The sequence below is a fragment of the Orcinus orca genome, chromosome 10 (assembly GCF_937001465.1).
Source record: "Orcinus orca chromosome 10, mOrcOrc1.1, whole genome shotgun sequence".
NCBI lineage: Eukaryota > Metazoa > Chordata > Mammalia > Artiodactyla > Delphinidae > Orcinus > Orcinus orca.
Genome location: NC_064568.1, coordinates 3,760,959 through 3,784,974, shown reverse-complemented (window position 1 = coordinate 3,784,974; position 24,016 = coordinate 3,760,959). Strand labels below are relative to the sequence as shown.

The 24,016-nt window shown below is 43.3% G+C and overlaps 1 protein-coding gene across 1 annotated transcript in view; it reads right to left on the bottom strand.

Moving 5' to 3' along the window:
* Positions 1-319: 319 nt before the first annotated feature.
* C10H3orf20 (chromosome 10 C3orf20 homolog) overlaps positions 320-24,016 on the bottom strand; it is a 45,362-nt gene continuing 21,665 nt past the window's right edge. The window contains 5 exon segments of the mRNA XM_049715732.1: positions 320-3,281; positions 3,902-4,025; positions 9,678-9,809; positions 15,417-15,537; positions 16,306-16,458. Of these exon segments, the coding sequence (XP_049571689.1) occupies positions 2,920-3,281; positions 3,902-4,025; positions 9,678-9,809; positions 15,417-15,537; positions 16,306-16,458 (892 nt within the window). The 3' untranslated portion in view covers positions 320-2,919.

The following is a 24,016-nucleotide window of genomic DNA, read 5'->3' as shown; positions in this document are numbered from 1 at the left end:
AAAGTCTGCATGCCACAATTAAAGATCCTGCATGCTGCAACTAAGACCTTGTGCAGCCTAAATTAATAAATAAATATTTTTAAAAGTTTTTTTTAAAAAAGCTATAACAGGGCTTCCCTGGTGGCGCAGTGGTTGAGAGTCCACCTGCCGATGCAGGGACACGGGTTCGTGCCCCGGTCCGGGAAGATCCCACATGCCGCGGAGTGGCTGGGCCCGTGAGCCATGGCTGCTGAGCCTGCGCGTCCGGAGCCTGTGCTCCACAACGGAAGAGGCCGCAACAGTGAGAGGCCCGCGTACCACACAAAAAAAAAAAAACAACTAGACTGTTAAGTGTTGGTAAAAGTTTTAACAAATAGGGAACAAAATAGGGACTCCAGAAAAACGACCCTTGATTTAAACATATAGAGCCCTTTGATTCATGGCAGAGTTTGCACCAAAGAGCTGAGGGAAAATTACAATCGTCTCAATAGGTGATGCTGGATCAGTTCAGTATATACATGGGGGAAAATAAAACTTGGCCCCTACGTCATGTCATACACAGAAATCATTTGCAGGTGGAGGATGGATATAAATGCAAAAGTTAAAAGAAAAAACTAACAGAAGGCAACTTTGGAGAATACCATCATGTTGTCTGAGTACAGAAAGTTCTTAAATAGGTTACAAATAACTAATTACAAACAAAAAGACTGAAAACTGGACATTAAACTTAGCAACTTCTGTGCATCAATAGATACCACTGCCAGAGTAGAAGTGGGAGAATCATTTGTAACATGTATAACTGACAAAAGTCTTGTATCCACAATAAAGAACTCCAAAATATAAATCAAGAAAAGACAAACAACCTGTAGAAAAATGGACAAGAGGACTCAACAGGCACTTCGCAAAAGAGAATATCCAAAAATGTCAATGAACAATCGAAAAGGTGCTCAACCTCTGTAGTCACCAGGGCAATGCAAATTAAAAAACATTTCATCATTATAGAATGGCTGTAATTTAAACGATGGACAATATCAAGCACTGTGAGGATGTGGAGCAACTGGAATGCTCATACACTGCTGGTGGGAGTGGAACTTGAAACCACCATTTGGAAAACGGAGTCTCACCAGAACTACAGGATCTAGCATAACATACACATACTCTATGACAGCAATTTCTCATCCAGGCATATCCCAACCAGAAATAAGGACATATACAAAAACCAGCACAATTTGTCATTACCAAAATTGTAACCAACCCAAATATCCATCAACATTAGAATGCAAAAAATTTTTAGTTTAGTCTTACAATAGTTTATTACATAGCAGTGAAAATGAGCAGTGGTTCCGCCACACGCAGCAACATGGATAAATCTCACATTGTAACCTTGAGCAAGAGAGGCCAGACATCAAAGAATACATACTGAATAGTTCTATTTAAATAGTTTAAAAATATATAAATCTATGATGTGAGAAATCATCCTGTTGGGAAGGAGGGTGGGATTATTGATAGGGAGGGGACAAAAGAGAATGTCTAAGGAGCAGATAATGCTCTGTTTCTTGGGGCCTATAGGGTATGTTCAATTTGTGATACACATTGAGCTATATAAACTTAGGATTTGTTCATTTTCTATATTTTATAAATTTTTTAAGTTAAAACACAAGAGATATATATCTTATCATTTTTTTCAGTTTTCTAAAAACCTCATGAATCACATGATGTCACTTCCTGCCTTGCAGGTACAGAACGGCTTCCTCTATAACACTCACAAGGCTACCTGATCCAGCTCCTGCCTACCTTTCTGTCCTCAATTTGCATCCCTCTTCCCCCTTCCTCACAATGCTCCACACTGGTCTTCTCACTTTTCCTCACACATACCAAACTTGTTCTTATCTCAAGGTATTTGTACTTGTTCTGTCCTCTGCCTGATGATCCTTCCTGATCCTTCTTTGTGCCTATTTCTAATCCTTCAGCCCTCCATTAAAATATCTCTTCAGAACTGCTTCCCCGACTGTCTACCGAGTGTACCACATCCCACCCCACTTTCCAGTCACTCTCCATGCCTGGGGTCAGTCAGCATTTTCTACAAAGGGCCAGACAGTAAAAACTCTAGTCTTTGCAGGCCAGGTGGTCTTGGTCACAATGACTCAAAATTTCCATCTTAGCAGGAAAGCAGCTACAGACAACATGTAAACGAGTGGGCATGGTTGTGCCCCATCGAAACATTACTTATGGATCCTGAATTTGAATTTCATATCATTTCACATGTCACGAAAAACCTGTCTTTTGATTTTCTTCCTCCCAAGCATTTAAACATGTAAAAATGGGCTTCCCTGGTGGTGCAGTGGTTAAGAATCTGCCTGCCAATGCAGCGGACACAGGTCCGAGCCCTGGTCCGGGAAGATCCCGCATGCCACGGAGCAACTAAGCCCATGCGACACAACTACTGAGCCTGCGTTCTAGAGCCTGCAAGCCACAACTACTGAGCCTGTGCTCTAAAGCCCATGAGCCACAACTACTGAGCCTGCGCTCTAAAGCCCGTGAACCACGACTACTGAGCCCACGTGCCACAACTAATGAAGCCTGCGCGCCTAGAGCCCATGCTCCGCAACAAGAGAAGCCACCACAATGAGAAGCCCGCTCACCACAATGAAGAGTAGCCCCCGCTCGCAGCAACCAGAGAAAGCCCACGCACAGCAATGAAGACCCAATGCAGCCAAAAATAAATAAATAAATTTATTTTAAAAAATAAAAACATAAAAACGACTTTTAGCTCACGCATAAAAAAGGCAGGCAGTGGGGCCAGATTTGGCCCCTGACCACAGTTTGCCAGCCTCGGCTCTAACCCATGTCCCCGGTCTGCTTTCTTCCCAGCCTTATCCCTAACTAAAATAGTTCAGCTCTTCACATGTTTATCTTCTATCTTTCCCCACCCCTAAAATTTCAACTCCAAGAGGGAGGGGCCTCATCTGTTTTGTTCACCATCGCGTGTTTACTACCCATCTCAGCATCTGACACACAGAAGCTGGAAGAAGTGAAGGCCCAAGCCCACCTGGGTGTGACTGTGGCCTTGGCCTGGACCTTGATGGGTTTCTTCCGAGTGGTGCTCACAGGAGCCAACACAGGCTCCTCCTTCGAAGACTCTCCAATTGAGGATTCGGGTCGGGCTGACTGAGATCGTAATAAAAGGATTTCTCCTGAGTATAAACTCAGCTTGGTGGCGTGCTCAGGATAGGGCCCGGACCTTAATCTGGTCCGAATGATTTCTGCCTCTTCCTTTACCGGATATTCTACGGTGAACAAGCCTCTGAACAGAAGACACTGGTGTCACTCCCCGGCGTGGCCTGGCCGCCATGCCCTGCTGTGAGACTGCACAGCTCCCCCTCCAGGCCATTACTCTCGCAGTCTGCTGCCTCCCGTTGTCTGGCCCAGTGCTCCCACCCTAGTGCAGCTAGTGGATCAGTAAGTGCTAGCTGAATGGAAGAACAAATCAATCTCAGTTCTGGCCATCTGTCAAGACCCAGCTTTGATCCATCCTCCCCCACGGGCCTGTGTTTCATTCAGCTTTGTGTCCTTTATAGCACTCAATGTAGAGGCTGGGTACACTATGCACTCAATGTAGAGGCTGGGTACACTATGCATCCATGTTGTTCCCTGTGCCTCCAAACTTAAGTCATTTCCATCTATGTTCTTTGTTTTATTTTTCTTTTGCTTTCTCTGCTAGACTGGCCAAGGGCCTCTCATTTCTTCATTCACTTACCAAACATCTACTAAATGTTGGGCATTGGTCATAAAGATGACCCCATACAGGAGTTCCCTGCCTCTGGGAACTCCAAGCAGGAGTGCGGGGCGGGGATGGGAAAACAAAGAAATATTTATAACGCTAGGTAGTAAGATTTATAATCGTACTATATAGTCTCCTTACCTGCCGCCAGCAGGACGGAGTTCATGAACTGGGACGCTGTCTTCTGAAACCGCCTCTTGATCTCTGCCAGGGCCCGACTCATCTTAGACATCTTTTCATCCATGCTGCTGATTCTGCGGGTCATCTGGGGAAAGGCCGAGGGGAAGGGCATTGTCACCTGCCCCGCCAGGAGCCGTCTGCCCAGCCCAGTGACCACAAGGCTAAGCCCTGGCTTAGAGGATGTGCCGCTCCTGCCTGGGACCCACCTCTCTCCCCTCAGCCCAGTGAATCCCCACACACTGACCCAACCCACCTCAAACGTCCCCCCCCAGGGAGGTTGGTTGCACTGGGCAGAACTGTTCCTTGCCTTGGACCCTCACCACTTTCTCTATGCAGCCTGAAGACAGAGGTTAGCCCTTTGTGAAGTGATCAGTTGCGTGGGAGCCTGTCTCCCCAGCCAGACTCTGAGCTCCTAGAGGACAAGGATCGGGTTTTGGTCTCCTTTGTGTCCAAGTGCCCATCACACAGAAGGCACTCAATTAATGCTTGTTGCGCTATGAATAACTGGATGGACAAACGCCTCTCTGGACGTTTGCTGCCTGTCTCCCTCTATCGCACGACCCACAGAACCCTCTTCACCCTGCTGGCCACTCTCTGCTGAGAGACTCCCCTAGGCCAGGGTTACACAGATTGACTGGTTCCCATGGGCACCAAGGCCCAGGCCTCCGGCCTCAGTTCAGGATTACTCCGAAGGGCCACACTGGCTCCGGAGCTCCTATGGGACAGTGAGGCCGCCCTGCAGTTCAACCTCTGCCTCTGCCGGGGCGGAACTAGGTTCAGATTCTGAAGTTAATGGCAATCAGGGTGTGACTTTTTCTTCAGGAAGGCGTTACAGACTTGCTAAGCTACCAGCAATCACTCCCCACATTGAGCTTGCACATCTGCTCATTCCTGTCCTTCTTGCCCTGGGTTCTGGTCACTTTTTACTTTCTTTATCCCTAAACTTCGTCAGCCCTGAAGGCAGGGTCCATGCAGTCTATATCTCCCACTTCACACAGAGGAGGTGTGAAATAATTTTTCCTCTGCAGAATTGAAGCCTCAGGTGGAGAGAGCAGGGTGAGTGGTGGACAGACTTTCTGAAGAGCGATAAAGTCAGCCACATATCCCTCTTTGTCCTGTAGGCAGGGCTTCTGTAAACGATGCTCCAATTAATAGCAAAGCCTCAACCATCCTTCTGTTTGTTGGCCCCAACCTCTGCCTCTGGGCTAATTTTATTTATTTATTTATAATTTATACCCAGTCTTGCTTCCCAAAAGGATCTGAGGCAGCACTGGGCTAATAAAGCATTTAAATTGAGGCATTTCCTTGCTTCCAAAGCGCTGTCTTGATAGAAAATTTAGTGAGGAGCCTGGCCGCAGGGCTATAAAAGCTGGGACTGCCATTCTGCCTATCGCTCTGATGGGTGGTTCCTTCCAGGGTGATGGGTTTAACAAGTTTTCCACTGACAGGGAGTGTGAGGGAAGAAACCACCCTACTCCCACCCCTCAGCTTTCCTAGATGGCCACAGGTTTGCTGATGAGTGGGTGACAGCCAGCTCCAAACACACACACACACACACACACACACACACACACACACACACACACGATTGCAGTTGAATGGATTTTTAAAGTCCCAGGAGAGAAGTGTGGGATAGCTGGGTGGGCCTTTACACATCACTATACAAATTGGGAAACTGAGGCCCAGCAAGGAAAGGGAAGGCCTGAGGCCACCTCCTAGCTGAGGCTCTCTGCCAGCCTCGAGATTTCACATAAAAATATTCCAAGATGTTTAACCTGGAAGCTAGGGTCAACATTTGGAAATCCTGTTACCCACAATAAGTCTTCATTTGTTGTTGTTTATCTAGTCAGAAGGTTGTAATATACAGTACACCACCCTGCTCTCTCAAACAGAAGAGGTTAAGACGAGGATGCTCTGGGGCAAGTCAGTCTCCTTGGTCAACATCAACAACTATCCTCTAGAATGCGGTGGTTTTCAGAAGCTGTTTTAATGTATTTGTCTGTTTATCCCTACGCTAGATGTCTCCAAGATGGTTATGCTTTTTGAGTTACAATGTTCTTTTTAATAGATAACTTCCAGCCTCCTTCCGCACTGTCAGCCTCTGCAAGCTTCCCTTAATGAGGATTCCACCTTTAGATCCCCACTGTTCACTAAAAATATAATGCGAACTGCATGTGTGGCTTTGAACATTCCTGAAGCCACATTAAAAACATTCTCAGGCTTCCCTGGTGGCGCAGCGGTTCAGAGTCCGCCTGCCGATGCAGGGGACATGGGTTCATGCCCCAGTCTGGGAAGATCCCACATGCCGTGGAGCGGCTGGGCCCGTGAGCCACGGCCGCTGAGCCTGTGCGTCCGGAGCCTGTGCTCCGCAACGGGAGAGGCCACAACAGTGAGAGGCCCACGTACCGCAAAAAAAGAAACAAACAAACAAACAAAAAAACATTCTCAGGGAACTTCCCTGGTGGCGCAGTGGTTAAGAATCCGCCTGTCAATGTAGGGGACACGGGTTTGAGCCCTGGTCTGGCAAGATCCCACATGTCGTGGAACAACTAAGCCCGCACACAGAAACTACTGAGCCTGCACTCTAGAGCCCGTGAGCCACAACTACTGAGCCTGCACTCTAGAGTCCGTGAGCCACAGCTACTGAAGCCCGCGCGCCTAGAGCCAGTGCTCCACAGCAAGGGAAGCCACTGCAATGAGAAGCTCGTGCACTGCAACAAAGTGTAGCCCCCGCTCACCACAACTAGAGAAAGCCTGAGCGCAGCAACAAAGCCCCAACGCAGCCAAAAATAAATAAATAGATAAAAACATTCTCAGAAGATGAAATTAATTCTAATAACATATTTATCTAACCCAATACATCAAAAATATGATTATTGCAACATGTAATCAAAATAAATGATCAATAAGAAATGCTACATTCTCTTTTCACACTAAGTCTTTGAAGTGCAGCGTGTGCGTTCACTTCCAGCCCATCTCAGCCTGGAATTGTCACATTTCAAGTGCTCAAGAGCCATTTGTGACTCCTGGCTACCATATTGGACTGCACAGCTCTGGACCTCTGATTCTAGCTCTCTAAGGCTGCATTTAGCTAAGAAAACATAAGATGTTAATGACTGAGGGGCTTTCCTAGGCCAAGAGGACATGTTCGGTACATGGAACTTAGAGTGATTTCTCTCAGCTGTTCATGGGGGCCTTCAACTGCTTACGTCCTGGTTCTTAGCCATGTTCCAAATTTCAGAGATTACCAGACAAGAGGTTGCCAGAAAAACAAAGCATTACTGCAATTTTATGTGAACAAAAATTTTTCTATTATCTATTGCCTTTGATAAGTAAATGCACATTTTTTAAAATACAAATTGACAGAATGGACTCATTGTCATACAAATTGACGGAATGGACTCATCAATCAGCAGTCATCTCAGCCCTGATGGACTCAAAATCCTGGCGTTGTTTTGCTCTTTGGCATGAGGAATGTAGGCTGAAGTCACTGGTGTCTGAGTTTCCTGGGTGCTCAATGAGATCCCTTTAACGAACCCACCAGCTCCCACAGCGCCCCTCTCTCCCACACACCACACCAGTCAAGCTGGATCACAAACCTGTGTTGATGCTTTTGCCCCTTCCATTAGAGTGAAAGTATTTCAGAGACTAGAGGGAGTGAGGCTTCTTTCACTTCGACATCCCCAGCAGCCAATCCGGCACATGGCAGGTGCTAATACATGTTTTTGGGGGGTTTTTTTTGCGGTACGCGGGCCTCTCGCTGTTGTGGCCTCTCCCGTTCCAGAGCCCAGGCTCTGGACGCGCAGCCTCAGCGGCCATGGCTCACGGGCCCAGCTGCTCCGCGGCGTGTGGGATCTTCCTGGACCGGGGCACGAACCCGTGTCCCCTGCATCGGCAGGCGGACGGACTCTCGACCACTGCGCCACCAGGGAAGCCCACTAATACATGTTTATTGAATTAGCTAATGAACTAATGAAGTTGAAACGCTGCTGAAATGTAAGAGCAGTGAAAAAAACAGGTGCAACGCTTCCCTCCAGGAAAAACACAGGTGTTCTCTGTGTCTTGTTTAGATAACATGGGTCTCCAACAAATGCCAGCCTCGCGTGTCCCCATGTAAAGGGGAGACGTGGGGCTGGCTGCTCCTATGGGCTCTGTCAGCCCTGCGAGCCTGTTGGCATGTGGTGGCAAATGCCCTCACAGTGCAAACGCCTCCTTCAGAGTGACTATAATTTATCAGCCAAACTGGGACACTTCTAAGAGGGATGCTACTAATAACTCCTGGGCTGATAGGCGTAAACCGGGACTGGCCCCGGGAAGACTGGGAGGTGTGGTCCCCCCGGCTCCCACTCCAAGGAGGCTTCTTGAGTGAGCCAATCCCCTGTGTGTAATGCCAGCGGTCAGTGCCACCAAGGAGCCCATGGCCACCCCAGTCTCATGGTGAATGTCAACTATTCTCTTCCAGACTATAAACTCCTCAGGGATCAGGGACTTTGTCCCCTCATCCTCTCCATCTCTTTCCACAATGTTGACTCTGGACCAGGCACACAGTAGGATCCACAAAGACCCAGTGAATGAAGAACTGAGTTTCCAGACTCCAACATTGGCTCACCTACCCCCTTAGCAAGTGCTTCATTTGAAGCAGTCCCTGTGCTTCAGGGCAACAGTACCTGTAGGAATCACAGGGAATTCCCACTTTGGTAGAGAAGGCTGGCTTGTAAATAAAGCAGTGTTGGAATGGAGGTGAGTCACTGCTGGGAGGGCTGAGCAAGGGGACAGGCAGACTCTACCTGGGATGGGAAAGGGGGTGGTGGAGAGGGTCATCAATACATGGGCAGTTACTCTATCCGGCATCATATCTCCCTTTTCTGGTAACAGCACCGTGATTTTCCTTTATGGAACACACTCCTGCCTAACCATTTGCCCGAGTGGTATACCTGGGGCTGATCACACCCCTCGGCTCCTGGGATGGACATGACTACTCGAGCCTGGCTAGTAAGAGCAACACACATACCTCACCACAGAGAACATTTCAGGTGCAGGAAGTAGATGGAGCCAATGATGTTGGTGTTGGCACCTCTACTGAAGTGCTTAGCAAAGAGAACTCCTCTTTTTCCTGGGGAGACCAAAGCTGGTAGAACAATAAGCCTGGAGAGGCTAATGACCATCTTGTCACCATAATAAGAGAAACTCCTTGGAAACAGAGCCAACGAAGAGGAAGGCAGAGCCAGGAGATGGGAAGATCTGATGAAATCCTTTGAGGGCCTGGATCCAGCCATGCCTGATGCTGCCTATCTACAGACTGACTTTTCAGTTTATTGAGCCAATACAGTTTCTTTTTTTTTTGCGGTACGTGGGCCTCTCACTGTTGTGGCCTCTCCCATTGCAGAGCACAGGCTCCGGACGCGCAGGCTCAGCGGCCATGGCTCACGGGCCCAGCCGCTCCGCGGCATGTGGGATCTTCCCAGACCGCGGCACGAACCCGTGTTCCCTGCATTGGCAGGCAGACTCTCAACCACTGCGCCACCAGGGAAGCCCCTGAAAGACTCTTGATAGAAGTTTCACAGAGAAGGTGGTACTAAAGTCAGACAGTGAACGATGAGTACAAGTCCATTAGACAGGTAAAGAGGTGGGGCCTTGTATGGGTAGGGGAGGCAGGAAGAACAAAGGCATTCCAAAGTGACAATCCATGTTAAAACACTCCGGGGTCAGGCCTGGGTGACTGGTCTGTGTGCCTTACCCGTTTATTGTGCGATGTCCCATGTGGACAGCTGTTGGCCGATATGGGGAGTGTTACTGTCTCATTCAGGGAAGTAAAGGTGGCCATGATAGAATCCTGTCCTAGCACCATCAGCTTCATTTGCTCATTCACCTGTGGATGAAGAAACCAGGACTCAGTGGATCCCTGCTTCTGTTGTCCCACCTACCCGTTCCTGACCGGGTAGGGGGGGACAACAGAAAACCACAAAACACAAAACCCCTCTTGGCTTGGGCCTAAGAGAGCTGTAAGATCTTTCTGGTTATTATGCTAGAATCCTGTTTTCAGGGAGAACACATAAGAATTCCAATTTTTCTTTGAGGGATAAGCAGAAAAAATAATGATGGTTCTTTACCCCTGCCCTTTCCCTTTCCAACCCAAACCTGTAACCAACTGTGAAGGAGACACAGGGATCCAACAGGCGAGTCAGCTTTGGCTCTGGTAGAGTTGGATAGGAGTCAGAAGCCAACACTGTCCCTGAATCTGATGCTGGGTCCACCCAGGCACCAGGTCTGACTAGGAAAGCACGCAGAGCTACCTTGGCAGGGGGACCAGACCTCACCCCTCTGCAGGTGGGTGGGCAGATGGCAAAAGGGAACCTAGCCAGGGCCGTGCCACACATGCTCATTTCCCTCTCCTGCAGTCACCAAATGTGTCACCACTCCTCCCCTGAGGAGGGGCCACCCTTTTTCATCACTTCCAAAATGGTGGGATTTCCTAGGTAGCAGTCCCAGAGAAGAACACAGGGAGGGTGAGTTGCCCTTATAGCAACTCACTCCTTACTAAGAACTCTGTGGCCTGGAGTGAGTCCCAGGTCTGCCTCTGGTTAGCAAGCCACTGGGCCTCCCTGAAGCTCCCAATCTTCAATATCAGAGTCAAAATGCTCGTGTTAGGTTCAAATAAGATAAAGATTATGGAAGTGGCTTTCTAAATCACAAAGGCCCACACCAAAGACGAGCAGATATTGTCAGGATGTGGCAGAGCAACGTGCACGTAAGGCCCTGGATGGTTCAGGTGTGCAGAGAGTTATTTATGCACAGTGGCCCCACCAGGGCCTGGGCATCTGTAGCTCTACAGCCCCTGACCTACACGTGCCCCAGAACTCCTCGGAACTAAGAAAGTGCTCTCCATCTTCACTCCTCCCATTTCCTTCTAGGATTCCACTTGCTGGTCCAAAGGTCCACACTCAATTTCCTCACCATCCAGCCCCTTCCTCATTCTCTGCAGCCTGGATGCTAGTCCCCTTCCACACTCTGAAAACATCTGATCCATGACCATCTTCCTGCCAAGTGTGTGACATCTTCAAACTTGTAGATCACTCTCACTTAAGAGAGACACTACCTGCTCCAGTTCTCCTTCTAGAGACTGTAGAACAGAGCTGTGAGCTGTGGCTGGGAGCTCAAGCACTGTGGTTGGACACTTGAGGCAGGTTGCTTAGCTTCTCTGAGCCGGGGGACAATAACAGAATCTTTCTCTGGGGCACTAAGCAGATTTCACAGATAAAATAAGCAAAGGGCTTAGCTTGGTAGAGCTGTTTTTAATTATCTTGGCCCCTGGGTAGTTTCTCTTCCTCTTCCCAATGTCCCAACGATGGTGCTCTGTGAACTCAGCCACTGCTCATCTTCCTGGGAGTTCGTGAGCCACATGTATATGACGTGCATATCATCCCCAATCTCTCGTTCTAGGTGAGGATCCCTGTCCAGAGAGAGATGTCCACTGAGCCCAATTAGCACATCAAAAACCATATGGGTCTCTGAGCCTCTCAGAAACTGCTTTGTTTCCACCCAGACACACACACTCCATGTGGAGTCATCTATAATTCCCTCCTCCTCTCATTTATCCCCTACAGCCCATTTCTGAATGCCACTGATTTATTTTACTGAAATGGCCCCTTTAAAAAATATTACTAATACCCTCCATCATGTCAAGTCTGGCTAGTAACTCCTTAACTAGTCTTTCTACTAGCCCCATCTGCTGATCTTTCCCTCTCCAGTCAACCTTCCACATAAATGCTGGATGGAGCATAGCAGCCCTCAGCTTAAAAACTAACCAGCTGGTTATACTCCCACTATAGCTGAGTCAGGTCCTAACAGGCTGATCCTCCCACAGAACTTGGAAAAAATACAAAAAACAACTACTCAAAGGCTCAGAAGAATAAGCAAAAGCAGGCAGATTTCGAAGAGTCAAAACTTAAAAGGATCAACATGGGATGAGTTCTTTCTGGCCCAAAGAACCAAAGGACAAAACCTGGGGTCAACTACAGTCACAGAAAAGTAAGGAGAGAATTACAGAAGGGACAGAGAAGTAGAGTCCCAAATGCTATGATTAAACAGTCCACAGCTTTGGCTGATCCCTGAACCATGTGTGAGCAGTGAAAACTCAAGGCAGTTTACTTCCAGGGAAACAGAAAACTGAACTGAGATTTGAGCTGCTGCCCACTGCGGGTGAGACAAAGTTTGCATTATGAGTCTAAACAAGCCCATTGCCTATTAAAACAAAAAAAATCAACACTCTTCAGAGAAATACATCAGAACTCAGAGACTCTAAAACATAACATCCACAATGTCAGCAATCCAAAATAACTCAACATGTGAAGAGCCAGTGAAGTGTGAGCTGTTCTCAAGGCAACAAATAACCAATCCTGTCTGATATGTCCCAGATGTTGAAATTACCAGACAAGGCTTTATAGCAGCTAACTTAACTATGCTCAATGAGGCAAAGGAAAATATATTTGTAATGAAAGAAAAATTAGGAAATCTCAGCAGAGAAACAAAAAATATAAAAAACAACTAAACAGAAATCATAGAGTTGAAAATAAATATCTGGAATTTTTAAACATCACAGGATTAGCATAACAGCAGAATGGAAATGACAGAATAAAGTCAGTGAATTTGGAGATAGATCCATGTAAATTATCCAATCTGAAAAGTAAACAGAAAAATATTGAAAAACAACAAAAAGAACAGAGACTCAGGGACCTTTGGGACAACATAAAAGGTCTAAAATACATGTAATTGGAGTCTCAGAAGAAAAGGAAGGAGACTGGAGTGCATTCTTCCCCTAAAACAACAGCAGAAGACTCCCCAAAATTTGTTGAAGGATGTGAATTTACAGATTAAAGTAGCTCAGTAAACCCCAAACAGAATTTATATGAAGACAACCACATGCAGACACATCATAGTCAAACTTAGAAAACTAAAAGAGAAAATCTTGAAAGGAATGAGAGAAAATGAACAATGATTTGAATAACTACAAACTTCTCATCAGAAACTATGGAGGACAGAGACAGTGGAACATCTTTAAAATGCTGATAGAAAAAAACGTCAACCAGAATTCCATATCTGGCAAAAATATTCTTTCATAAAGACATTTTTCACATGAAAGAAAACAGAATTTGTTGCCAGAAGATCTCCATTTCAAGAAATGCTAAAGGAAGTTTTTCAGGATGAAGAGAAATGATACTGGAGGGAAACTGGATTTTCAGAGAGGAATGAAAATGCTGGGAACGATAAATATCTGGGCAGAAACAAACTTGCCACTGCAGCCTCCAAGACAGCATGCAAACTCCTCAGCATGACATCCAGTGCCTCTCACCTCCACCCCCCTGACACATACAGCTCTTCCCTACTTTTCTTTCATGAGAAGCACTTGTGAACTTTTAACGATGCCACCATGAGTCCCAACTCCAAGCCTTTACAGATGATATTCCTCTATCCAGAATGCTCTCCCTCCTTCTTATCTGTATCTATGAGAATAATATGCACACACACTCATGTTACAACTCAAGGCCACTTGTGTTCCAGGCCACTCCTGACTGTACCAGCCCCTGTTGTGCATTTCTGTATGCAGCTCTAGGGAACAGAACAATGAACTAAGACACACTGCTGAAACACTTTAGTGTGTCAAAGCACCTTCCCCACCACTGTTTCATTTAGTTCTCACAAAAGCAGTGTGAGGCAGGAGGGAGGCTCTTGTGACCCACCTTGTATTGATGAGCCACCAAGACTCAGAGAAGCTGAGTGGTTTTCAGAAAGCTGCACACCCAGGGTTTGGCAAAGCTGACACTAGTACGTGGCTCCTCAGACCCTCATCCCAGAGTTCTCTGTCCACTTGGCCATACTGACATATAACATATGGTGTCTGCCTGCAACCAATTTATAATCTTTTTGGATTGTAAACTTTCATATAACTACAAAAAGTTAAATAGTAAGGCAATAACTCAATACACTCCTGGACTGGAGATCTTGGACCTGGTCAAGCAATAGAAAGACTTGTGAAAACTACAAACTCCAGAACCCATGACAGACCAACTGAATCACAATCTCTCTAGGGCTGTGCCTGGGATCTATATTTTTGTTAAAGTCCCATGGGTGATTCTGATATGCAGCCACAACTGAGAACCTCTTCATTACATGACTAATTGTACAATGACTGAAATTTGTCATTTCAGTCCGGATTACTTTTTAATCCAGACAGTGGGCACTGGGAGAAGAGAGAAATGGGTGTGGACTGGAGTGCCATGAGAACAGGAAGTCTGAGTAGGGCTTTGAAGGAGGGAAAATTTGGATTGGCAGAGAGAGAAGATGTATTATATTTCAGGACATTGGGGTAGGAAGGGTGATACACGTTCAAGGAATTGAATGTTTCTGAGCAGTGGTATGGTCTACAGGAATCGAGATATAAGAATGAGAATCCAGTGGTCAACATAGAGGATGAACAGGAAGGGCATGAGACAGGATGCTTGAGCCCTACCATGAACTCTAACAGTGCTTCTGTCTGTAACTCTTACCTAGGGTGGATTCTATGTTCTGTGATCTTTCTCTGAATCCCAATCCTATGAGCTTGTCCTTCTCTCACAGCCCTTATACTTTTCTACCACATATTCTTATTATTCCCCTAGATTTCTGAGTTCCTTGAGGGGTATTGTCTATCTTTCTATCCCCTAGATTGGTGATTTTCAACAACAGGTGATTTTTGCCCCCCAAAAACATTTGGCACTGTCTGGAGATATTTTTGGTTGCCACAGCTAGGAGAGGGGGTACTCCTGGCATCTAGGGAGATACTGGTAAATATCCTACAATGCACAGTTATTAAAAGGATTATCCATCTCAAAAAGTCAGTAGTTCCAGGGATGAGAAACTCTGCCATAGGTAAAGTGACAAGCACACTTAATTGCTTTATTAGTATATTAAATGTATTAAGTTATTATTTAATATTAGTAATTAAACATTTATTATTTAATAACTCTTTGATGAATAGCTGAACAACCAAATGAATGAAAAAAGGATTTGTGTCTATCAGCTTCCTTTACCTCTCAGATTTTTTTGTTTCACAGATAGTAAAACTATAAAAACAAAAACTGGGGAGACCAACATAGAATTACTTTTCTTATTGCCACACATAGGCATTAAAAATAAAACTATCAACTACTGTAACAGTTACTTCCTAAAATGAAGGACATTTTAACTATAAAATATAATATCATTAATAATAAAAATAAAACAGGAAGCATATTACCAAGAAAGGTCAGTACAGCAGCCAACAGTTGCTGTAGGCTGGTGAAAAGTTCACTTCAGTCAGCCCTGGACCACTGCCCATCAACGTGGGAACCTCTGATATTACAAGCTCCTTGAGGCTAGGGCTCCTGTCATACAGGTAGCCCTCTGGCTCTTAATGCTGGACAGCCCAGTGGCAAGCCCCACCTCTGCTGCCCACCCCTACCTTGTATTCCAGAGAGAGCAAAGTCTCTGTCTTGGAGGTCCAGCTCCACTTGTGGACTACATAGCCGTTGTAGTCGTTGGCGGTCCCACCTTCTTCATCCAACACCAAGACGTATGGGCAGCTAGGAGAGATTCATAAATGAGGAGCTTCCTCCAGGACCTGGAAGGAAGCCCCCATCACTACAGGCTATAGGCAGGCAGGGCTCTGAGACTCTGCCCCAGGTGGAGGAACTGTGGACTCTTGCAGGTGGCCCTACTTACCCAACCTAACATGGTCTGATGTCCCCTCACACCTCTTGATGCTACTGGGGAGTCTGCTGGGAAGGTCAGATCTGAAGGAGATGGTGGAGGCTCAGGCCTAACCCAAGGGGGAGAGAAGTGGAACGTGTGCCCGTAGCCCAGGAGCCTGAGCATATAAGATCTCAGGCACCAAAATGGGAAACGGAACAACCGTCACATGAAAGTAAGTCAATCCCTCCTAGAACAGTTCCTTAGGAAAATCAGACAAAATCAACGTTTGGCTACCAAGAATATGTGCTACCCATGGCCTCTCCTACACTGCTTCCTAGTATAAAACACTTCTCTTCCCTAAAGAATTCTTCCATGAATCTAGCTAACAGTGAAGATCTCAGTGCTCTGGCGGGAACAAGTGGAGTAGGACTTGGGGAATTTCCCTTCTCATTGGCTATGACATGAATCCAGCAAGTAAGGGCCTCAAAGCACCTATGTCCCTACAGGCACTGCTTTGGCCCTGCCACACTGTCTTCCTAGATCTCTGGACACTGCCTGGTCCATCTTTTTCCCAGGGGCTCCTACTTTGCACCTCGGTGCCCCACTTTGTCACCCTCAGAGATACTTCCATGGGGCCAAGATTCCCCCAACTGACTCACCAGGCCTTCAGGTTGTAGTGAATGCAGCCCTGGCCTTCAGCATTGAACACGGCCAGGAAGGAGAAGCTGGGTGTGTCATTAAAGAGGCAGGTGATGGCTCTCCCTCTGCAGCACATGGGGATCTGACACACGGCGATGTGTCCAGAGGGATAGCTCGCAGAAATTGTTAAGTAGAACTAACAGAAAACTCTCAGAATTCTGCTCTTAGGTGCCTCATGGAAAGCAAGTCTACATGTCAGTGTTGTAGCTGTTTGGTACATCATTCCCAGTCTTCTGCACTTTGCATAAGTAACAACTAAATGACTATGGAACCAACCATGCCCTGGGTGCTTCCCTGTATCCTCTTTCTACTCCTCACAACCACCCTGTGGTAGGTACTATTACCTTCATCTCACAGATGAGTAGGGTTTCCCTGCATGTAAGGGGTTTCCTGAGATGCATTACTTTCAGTGATAAAACCAGTAAAGTCCCAGACAAACCAGGGTAAGTTATTCACCCAACAGATGAGGAATCCAAGGTGCAGAGAAGTGATCTGCCTTACATCACATCACAGGAAGTGGCAGAGCCAGTATCTGAACTCTGAGGCCAGGATATTTCTAATGCTGTTAGGCTGCTTCCCCTTCTTACCAATCTAGAAGAGTAGACAATGTCTCCCTGTTCATTTCCTACTTAGGAGGCCGCAAGGAGCACTGGTCCTGACTAAAATAGATATGGTGTGGGCAGCTACTATCCTTTTTGCCAGAATTTCAGAAGTGCCCCAGACAGGAAGAATTTCAGTGATCCTACAATCCCACTCCTGGGCATATATCCAGAGAAAACTATAATTCAAAAAGATACATGCACCCCAATGTTCACTGCAGCACTATTTACGATAGCCAAGACATGGAAGCAACCAACATGTCCAGCAACAGATGAATGGATAAAGAAAATGTGTTATACACACACACACACACACACACACACACACACAATGGAATATTACTCAGCCATAAAAAAGAATGAGATAATGACATTTGCAGCAACATATAGGACCTAGAGATTAACATACTAAGTGGGTAAGTCAGAGACAAAGACAAATATCATATGATATTGCTTATATGTGGAACCCTAAAAAAATGAACTCATTTACAAAACAGGAATAGACCCACAGACATAGAAAACAAACTTATGGTTACCAAAGGAGAAAAGTGAGGGGAGGGATAAATTAGGAGTTTGGGATTAATATATACACACTCCTATACGTAAAATAGATAACCAACAAGGACCTACTGTATAGCACAGGGAACTATGTTCAATAATTTGTAATAACCTATAATGGAAAAGAATCTGAAAAATAATATACATATACACATATAACTGAATCACTGTGCTGTATACCTAAAACTAACACAACATTGTAAATCAACTATACTTTAATTTATTAAATTTAAAAATAAATTAATTAATTATTAAACCAAAAAATAAATAAAATTCATTAGATGGATTTAGCACTATGCTGGAGCAGGAGAAGAAAAAAATCAGTGAACTTGAAGACAGAACAACTGAAATTATCCAGCCTGAGGAGCAAAAAGAAAAAAGAATGAAGAAAAATGAACAGAACCTAGGAGACCTGTGGGACACCACCAAGTAGACCAATATATGCATAACAGGAGTCCCAGAAGAAGTGAGGGGACAGAAAGAAATAATGGTTGAAAACTCCCCGATTTTTATGAAAGATATGACTCTATACATTCAAGAAGATCAACAAACTGCAAGTAGGATAAATTCAAAGACAGCCACGTTATTATCGAACTGCAAAAAGACAAAGAAAGAATCTTGAAAGCAGCAAAAGAAGAGACTTGTCATGTACAAGGGATCCTTAATAAGATTAGTGGCCAAGTTCTCATCAGAAACCAAGAAGGCCAGAGGCACTGGAATGAAATATTTAAAAAGCTGAAAAAAAAAAAGCTATCAACCAAGGCTTCTATATTGAATAAAACTATTCTTCAAAAATGAAGGAGAAATTAAGATTTTTCCAGATAAACTAAAGCTGAGACAGTTCACCACTAGTACACCTGCCCTACAAAAAATGCTAAAAGGATTCCTTAAAGTTGAAATGAAAAAACACTTGACAGTAACTCAAAGACAAAGGAAAAAAGAACACCAGTAAAGGTAACTACATAAGTAAATATAAAATTCAGTATTATTATTTTGTTTATAATTCCTTTTTTCCTATATGATTTGAGAAAACAAATGCATAAAACAATACTTGTAAATCTATATTAATGGCAATGTATGTATAAAGAGTTAATTTCTGTTAACAACAAAATAAAGGAGGAGGAATGGAGCTGTACAGGAGCAGAGTCTTACATGCTACTGAGGCTAAGTTGGTCTTAACTCAAACTAATACGTTGTCAAATGTAATTAGTTTCTTCAGGCTGCTGTAACTAAGTACCACAAACTGGGTGACTTGAACAGCAGAAATTTATTCTCTCACAGTCTGGAGTCTAGAAGTCTGAAATCAAGGTGCTGATAGGGCCATATTCTTGGAGGCTCTGGGGAAGAACACTTCCTTGCCTCTTCCTATTTTTCTAGTGGTTACCAAGAATCTTTAGCATTCCTTGGTTTATAGATGTATCATTCTAACGTCTATCTCAGTCATCACGTGGTGTTCTTCCCTCTCTGTGTGTCTGTTTTCTCTTCTTATAAGGACATCAGTGGATTAGGGCTCATTCTAATCCAATATAACTGCATCTTAATAATTATATCTGCAAAGACCCTATTTCTAAATATGGTCATATCCTGAGGTTCCAGGTAAACATACATTTTTGTTAGACATTATTCAACCCATTATACCAGGGAAACCAATAAGAAAATAACTAGAAAGTGTGGAGAAAAGGAAATCAGAGAGCTACCATATAATCCAGCAATCCCACTCTTCAACATATACCCAGAGAAAAACATGGTTCGAAAGGATAAACACACCCCAATTGTTCATTGCAGCACTGTTTACAATAGCCAAGACATGGAAGTGACCTAAATGTCCACTGACAGATGAATGGATAAAGATGTGGTACATATATACAATGGACTATTACTCAGCCATTAAAAAGAATGAAATGATGTCATTTGCAGCAACATGGATGGACCTAGAGATTATCATACCAAGTGAAATAAGTAGGACAGGGAAAGACAAATATCATATGATATCACTTATATGCTGTATCCAAGAAGAAAAAATGAAAGAAATGAACTTATTTACAAAACAGAAATAGACTCACAGACTTAGAGAAGGAACTTATGGTTACTGCGGAGAAGGGTGGGAGGAGGGATAGACTGGGAGTTTGGGATTGACATGTACACACTGCTGTATTTAAAATAAAATGCCTTGGGACTACCCTGGTGGTGCAGTGGTTAAGAATCCACCTGCCAATGCAGTGGACACAGGTTTGATCCCTGGTCCGGGAAGATCCCACACACCACGGAGCAACTAAGCCCATGTGCCACAACTGCTGAGCCTGTGCTCGAGAGCCCGCGAGCCACAACTACTGAGCCCATGGGCCACAACTACTGAAGCCCTTGTGCGTAGAGCCTGTGCTCCACAATGAGAGAAGCCACCATAATAAGAAGCCCATGCACCACAACAAAGAGTAGCCCCCACTTGCCACAACTAGAGAAAGCCCGTGCACAGCAACAAAGACCCAATGCAGCCCCCATACATACATACATACATAAAACTAAAATGCCTTTCCATGAAAAAGAAAGAAAACAAACAGCAAAATGGCAGAATTCAGTCCTCCCCTATCATCAATTACTTTAAATATAAATGGATTAAACTCTCCAAAGGCAGAGATCTGCCAAATGGATAAAAACAAAACAAAATATATTACTCAACTATATGCTATCTACAAGAGACTCACTTTAGATGCTAAGACACAACTAGGTTGAAAGTGAAATGATGGAAAAGGATATTCCATGCAAATAGTAACCAAAAGAAAGGTGGCTGTATTGATATCAGACAAAATAGACTTTAGTAAAAATTTTTACAAGAGACAAAGAAAGACATTATGTATTGAGAAAAGGGCCAATACCTCAAGAAGATATAACAACTATAGACATATAAACACCTAACAACAGAGCCCTAAAATATATAAAGCAAAAATGCACAGAATTAGAGGAAGAAATAGTTCTACAATAAAAGAGACTTCACTACCTTACTTTCAACAATGGCTAGAAAAACTAGACAGAAAATCAGAGGACTTGAACAATAGTATAAACCAACTAGAGCTACCAGGCATATACAGAACATTCCACTTGACAACAGGAGAATACAAGTTCTTCTCAAGTTCACAAGGATTGTTCTCTGGTTTACACAGTATGTTAGGCCACAAAACAAGTCTCAATAAATTTCAGAAAACTGGAACCATAAAGAGTATATTCTCTGACAACAGAATGAAACTAGAAATCACTGGCAGAAGGAAATTTAGAAAATTCACAGACAGTGGAAATTAAGCACACACTTTTAAACAACTAATGGATAGAGAATAAATCACAAGGGAAATCAGAAAATACTTTAAGATAAATGAAAACAAAAACACAAAATACCAAAACTTATGGGATCAGGTGAAAGCAGTACTCAGAGAGAAATTTACAGCTATAAATATTCACATTATGACAGTCTCTAGGCCCAATCCATGTTGCTGCAAATGGCATTATTTCATTTGTTTATACAGTCTAGAGATTGTCATACTGAGTGAAGTAAGTCAGTCAGAGAAAGACAAATATCTTATGATATCACTTATATGTGGAATCTAAAAAAATGGTACAAATGAACTTATTTACAGAATAGAAATAGAGTCACAGATGTAGAAAACAAACTTATGTTACTAGGGGGGAAAAGGGGGGGAGGGACAAACTGGGAGATTGGGATTGACATATACACACTACTATATAAAAAATAGATAACTAATAAGAACCTACTGTATAGCACAGGGAATTCTTCTCAATACTCTGTAATGACCTGTATGGGAAAAGAATCTGAAAAAGAGTGGATATAGTAAATCAACGATACTTCAATTTAAAAAAAGATAAAAAGATTAAAAATTTAAAAAACTATGAGTGGATATATGTATAAGTGATTCACTTTGCTGTACAGCAGAAACTAACAACATTGTAAATCAACTACACACTAATAAAATTTTTTAAATATTCATATTAAAGGAGAAGAAAGATCTCAATTCAATAACCCAACCTTCTACCATAATGAACTATAAAAAGAACAGTGAAGTAAAACTAAAGCTAGCAGAGGAAGGAAATAATAAAGATTAGAGAAAAGAAAAACAAAACAGAGAACAGAAAAAACAATAGAGAGAACTGGCAAAACCCGAAACTGGTTCTTTGAAACGATCTGTAAAATTAACAAAACTTTAGCTACACTGACTGAGGGGGAAAAAAAAGGAAGACTCAAATTCCTAAAATCAGAAATGAAAGTGGAGACATTACTACTGACCTTACAGAAATGAAAAAAGATCATAAGAGAATTATATGAAGATCTGTACCTCTACCAGTTAGGTAACCTAGTTGAAAAGGACCAATTTCTAGAAACATGCAAAGCAAAGTTGCAGGATACAACACCAACACATAGAAATAAGTTGTCCTTCATGAACATGGGATGTCTTTCCATTCATTTCAGTCCTCTCTACTTCAGCAATATTTTGTAGTTTTCAGTGTACGAGTTTTACACCTCCTTGGTTAAATTTATTCCAAAGTATTTTATCCTTTTTGATGTTATTGTAAACGGTATCATTTCCTTTTGTTTATTACTTTTCTATTGTAGTTGTTGCTCATATAGCATTTCAGATCATTTGTTCCCGGTGTTCATGGATTGGAAGAATTAATATTGTTAATGGCAATGCTCCCCACAGTGATCTACAGATATTGGGTTGGACAAAAAGTTTGTTTGGGTTTTTCTGTAACATCTTAGGGTCTTTTTGGCCAACCCAATACAATGCAATCCCTAACAAGCCCATCAATCTTTTTTGCAGCAATGGAAAACTTGATCCTAAAACTCGTACAGAATTGCAAGGGTACCCAAATAACCAAAATAATCTTGAAGAAAAGAATAAAGATGAAGGACCCACACTTATTGATTTCAACACTTACTACAAAGTGATAATAAAACAGTGTGGTACTGGCATAATAGACATATATATCAACAGAACAGAATTAAGAGTCCAAAAATAAGCCCATGTATCTATGGTCAATTGATTTTCAACAAGGGCGACAAGACCATTCAATGAGGGAAAGAATAGTCTCTTCAACAAATAGTGCTAGGACACTTGGGAACCACATGCAAAAGAATGAAGTTGGACCCTTACTCATACTATATGCAAAGATCAACTGAAAAATGGACCAGAGATCTAGACCTAAGAGCTATAACTATAAAGCTCTTAGAAGAAAACAGAGGAATAAGGAATAGTTTCTTAGATATAAAATCCAAAAATATAGAAAAACTGGACTTCATCAAAATTTAAATCTTTTGTATATCAAAGGATGCTATCAAGAGTATGAAAAGACACCTCACAGTACAGGAAAAATATATGTAAATTATATATCTGATAAGGGTCTAGTATCCACAATATAAAAAGAACTCACAACTTAATCAAAAAATTGGCAAAGGACTTGAATACACATTTCTACAAAGAAGATTATACAAAGAAGGCACATGAAAATGCTCCTAATCATTAGTTATTAGGGAAATGCAAGTCAAAACCATGACAAGGTATCACTTCACACCCACTAGAATGGCTGGAAATTAAAAATTGGAAAATATCAAGTATAGTCAAGGATGTGGAGAAATTGAAACCCTCACACATTGCTGGTGGGAATGTAAAATGGTGCAGCCACTTTGGAAAACATTCTGAATGTTTTCATAATAAGTTAATAAGTTAAATATAGAATTATCATATGACCCAGTAATTCCACTCCTAGGTATAGACCGAAAAGAAATGAAAACAGTGTGCAAATAAAAACTTCTCCAAGAATGTTCATAGCAGCATTATTCATACTAGCCAAATGGTGGGAGCAATCTAATGTCCATAAATGAAAGAATGGATTTTAAAAAGTGGTATATCCATTCAATAGAATATTAGTCAGCCACGAAAAGGAAGGAAATTCTGACACATGCTACAACATGTATGAATCTTGAAAACATTAAGTGAAGGAAGCCAGGCATAAAAGGCCACATACTCTAAGATTCCATTTATATGAGATGTGCAGAATAGGCAAATCCATAGAGACAAAAAAACAGATTGGTGGCTGCCCCTGGGGGTAGGCAGAAATGAGGAGTGACCAATTAATGGGTATAGGGTTTTCTTTTGGGGTGAACTCAATAGAGGAGTTGGTTGCACAACACTGTAAATGTGCTAAATGCCACTAAATTGTACACATTAAAAGGACTGACTTTATGTCATGTGAATTTCACCCCAATCAAAAAAACAAAAGGAGGGAATTCCCTGGAGGTCCAGTGGTTAGGACTCTGTGCTTCCACTGCCAAGGGCTGGGGTTCAATCCCTGGTCGGGGAACTGGGAGAACTGATGCATACTACAACATGGAAGAACCTCGAAAACATTATGCTAAGTGAAAGAAGCCAGATAAAAAGACCGCATACTGTGTGACTCCATTTATATGCAGTGTCTGGAATAGGGAAATGCATAGAGACAGAAAGGAGAT